The 2950-nt window shown below is 66.0% G+C and overlaps 1 protein-coding gene across 1 annotated transcript in view; it reads left to right on the top strand.

The window, feature by feature from the left end:
- Positions 1–2458, top strand: part of LOC109322499 (sterol 26-hydroxylase, mitochondrial) — a 4290-nt gene extending 1832 nt beyond the window's left edge. Inside the window, exons 2-7 of the mRNA XM_019553550.1 lie at positions 104–374; positions 464–661; positions 975–1135; positions 1409–1572; positions 1790–1871; positions 2204–2458. Of these exons, the coding sequence (XP_019409095.1) occupies positions 104–374; positions 464–661; positions 975–1135; positions 1409–1572; positions 1790–1871; positions 2204–2443 (1116 nt within the window). The 3' untranslated portion in view covers positions 2444–2458. The remainder of the gene's footprint in view (positions 1–103; positions 375–463; positions 662–974; positions 1136–1408; positions 1573–1789; positions 1872–2203) is intronic.
- Positions 2459–2950: the final 492 nt, after the last annotated feature.

Genomic DNA, 2950 nt, shown 5'->3' with positions numbered 1-2950 from the left:
TGCCCAGGCCTTGTCTACACTATGGCCCTCGGGCACTGTGGTGCACCCCACTGCTGCAGATGCAGTGCACACACCGCCTGCAGCGGAGCCCCGTCTACACTAGGGCTCATCTCCGTCCAGGCGCGGGGGGGCTGCCGAGGGTGCGGCTCAGTCTGATGCTCGTGCCCCGTGCAGGGATGGGGAGCGCTGGCACCGGCTGCGCCAGGTGCTGAACCGGCGGATGCTGAAGCCGACGGAGGCCATGCTCTACGCCGGGACCCTCAACGCCGTGACATCCGACCTGCTGGGGCGGCTGGAGGCCAAGCGGCGCGGCAGCCCCTCGGGCCAGGGCTTGGGCGACGTGGCCAGCCTGCTCTACCGCTTCGCCTTGGAGGGTCGGTGCGGGGCCGGGGTCGGGCTTGGGGGCTCTGCTGGCCATCACCCCGCGGCCCTGCCCGTCCCAGCCCCTCCCTTCTCCCCCCAGGCATCGCCAGCATCCTGTTCGAGACCCGCATCGGGTGCCTGGAGCCGCAGGTGCCACCTGAGACCCAGCGCTTCATCGACGCCATCGGCTGCATGTTCCGCGACTCCGTCTTCGTCACGGCCCTGCCCGCCTGGACCCGGCCGCTGCTGCCCTTCTGGGACCGCTACCTGCGCAGCTGGGACACCATCTTCGCCTTCGGTCCGTGCCGGCGCGGGGGAGGCTGGGTCGTAGGCCCAGGGGCAAGGGGAGCGGTGGGGTCGCATCCAGCCCGAGGCAGGATCACCCCATCCAAACCCTAACCCTAGCCCAGGCCCAGACCGTGCCCCTGCTGCAGAGGGAGGGGAACCCCCCCAGGCCCTGGGTGGGGGCTGGGGGACTCCGGGGATCTGACTGCCTGGGGGGTCCTGGCTGGAGGGGACCGGCATGAGTAGGGTGGGGGGCTCTGCTTCCAGCTGGGCCCTGCCTGCCCCTGCCTCGGTTTCCCTCCTGCCGCTCACCCCTGGGCCCACAGGCAAGCAGCTGATCGACCGCAGGATGGAGGAGCTGGCGGCGCAGCAGGAGCGGGGCCAGGAGGCCTCCGGCTACCTGAGCTACCTGCTGGCCTGCGGCCACCTCACGCCCACACAGGTCTACGGCAGCGTGGCTGAGCTGCTGCTGGCCGGCGTGGACACGGTGCGGCCCCGGGGACCCCCCGTGACCCCCTCCCCAAGCCAGGCTGGGCCCAGGGGGGATGGGGGACCCCTGGGGCCCTGGCCCTGGGACCAGACCTAGGCTGGGCTGCATTTGGAAGGGAGGGTACCTGGTCCCAGTACGGCTCTGCCTGCCCCGCCTGTTTCCCTCCTGCTCTGCCAGGTGCCAAGTGCTGGGCTGGGGGGAGATGGGGGTCAGGACAGGGCTACCTGGGGCTCCCCTGATCACTCACACCTCCCCCCGCCCCCCACCCAGACATCCAACACGCTGTCGTGGGCTCTGTACCACCTGGCCCGGGACCCGCAGGCCCAGGCCAACCTTCACCGCGAGGTGACTGGCGTCGTCGGGGGGCAGGTCCCCGATGTCCCCCATTTGGCCCAGATGCCACTGCTCAAGGCCATCATCAAGGAGACACTCAGGTGGGGGCTGGATGCCCTTGGCCAGGGCTGGCAAGACGCGGGTTCAAGTCCCTGGTTGGTCCATGCCCAGGGCCCCGATTCCCTAGTGATAGGCAGGGGGGGGAGGCTGCGGCGTGAGCCCCACGGGTGCTCAGCTGCCATGGCAGTGCCCATGGCCTCCCCTCCAAGACCTGATGGCTGGAGGCCCAGCTCCCTCCTCTCCTCTCCTCTCCCCCAGGCTCTACCCCGTGGTCCAGGTCAACTCTCGCGTGGCCGTGGAGAAGGACATCATTGTCGGGGGCTATCTTTTCCCCAAGGGGGTGAGTCTACAGGGCTGGGACCAGGTCCATGAGGCTGAAGGGCACTGCTATAGTGGGGAGCCGCTGATTTAGTTGGGTCAGGGGCTGGGGCCCCACAGGGAGCTTGTGTCACTTTGTTGAGAGCCTCTTGGGCGGGGGTTTCCCCTGGGCTGCTGCTTGCCCCTATCCCCGCTCCTGCCCCACGTGTCAAGGGGTTGAAGTCCTCCCCAGAGGCGCTGGCTACACCCCAGGCTGGAGCTGTGCCACTGCTCCTGGAGTGGGCCCAGGCTGGGAGGGGAGGGGAGGGGTGGGGTGGTCACTGAGGACACCCTGCCGGCTCCATGTCCCTCCAGACGCTCATCAGCTTCGCCCACTTCACCTTGTCCCGGGATGAGCGCAGCTTCCCGGAGCCTGAGCGCTTCCTGCCTCAGCGCTGGCTCCGGGCCGGGGCCGCCCCCCATCACCCCTTCAGCTCCATCCCCTTTGGCTACGGCATCCGCGGCTGTGTCGGCCGCCGCATCGCTGAGCTGGAGATGCACCTGGCCCTAGCACGGGTGAGTGGGGGGGTGCGTCCACATATACATTTGTGGTAGCATGTGTGGGCATGTGAATGTGTTGGCATGCACATGTATGTGTCCGGATGTGTGCACGTATGCATTCACATATGCCTCTGGACTCTCTCAAGTTTCTCCACATCCTTTTTGAATTGTGGAGCCCAAAACTGGACGCAGGACTCCAGCTGCGGCCTCACCAAGGCCGAGTACAAGGGGAGAACGATGTCCCAGGATTTGCTTGAGAAGCATCTATGGATGCAAGCCAGCTTTTTGGTCACTTTACTAGCTGCTACATCGCATTGAAGGCACAAGATGAACATGAGCCTGCAATGCGATGCAGAGGAGAGCCACACACATGATCAGAGGTCAGGAAAACAGACCTTATGATGAGAGGCTGAGAGCCATGGGGCTATTCAGCTTGGAAAAGCGCAGGCTCAGGGGTGATCTGGTGGCCACCTATAAATTTATCAGGGTGCTCATCAGCATCTGGGGGAACATTTGTTCACCAGAGCATCCCAAGGGATGACGAGGTCGAACGGTCACAAA

This window comes from Crocodylus porosus, unplaced genomic scaffold (assembly GCF_001723895.1).
Source record: "Crocodylus porosus isolate Cpor-Errol unplaced genomic scaffold, CroPor_comp1, whole genome shotgun sequence".
NCBI classification, from domain to species: Eukaryota; Metazoa; Chordata; order Crocodylia; family Crocodylidae; genus Crocodylus; species Crocodylus porosus.
The sequence above is the reverse complement of the archived record's forward strand: the minus strand, read 5'-3'. Positions and strand labels throughout refer to the sequence as shown.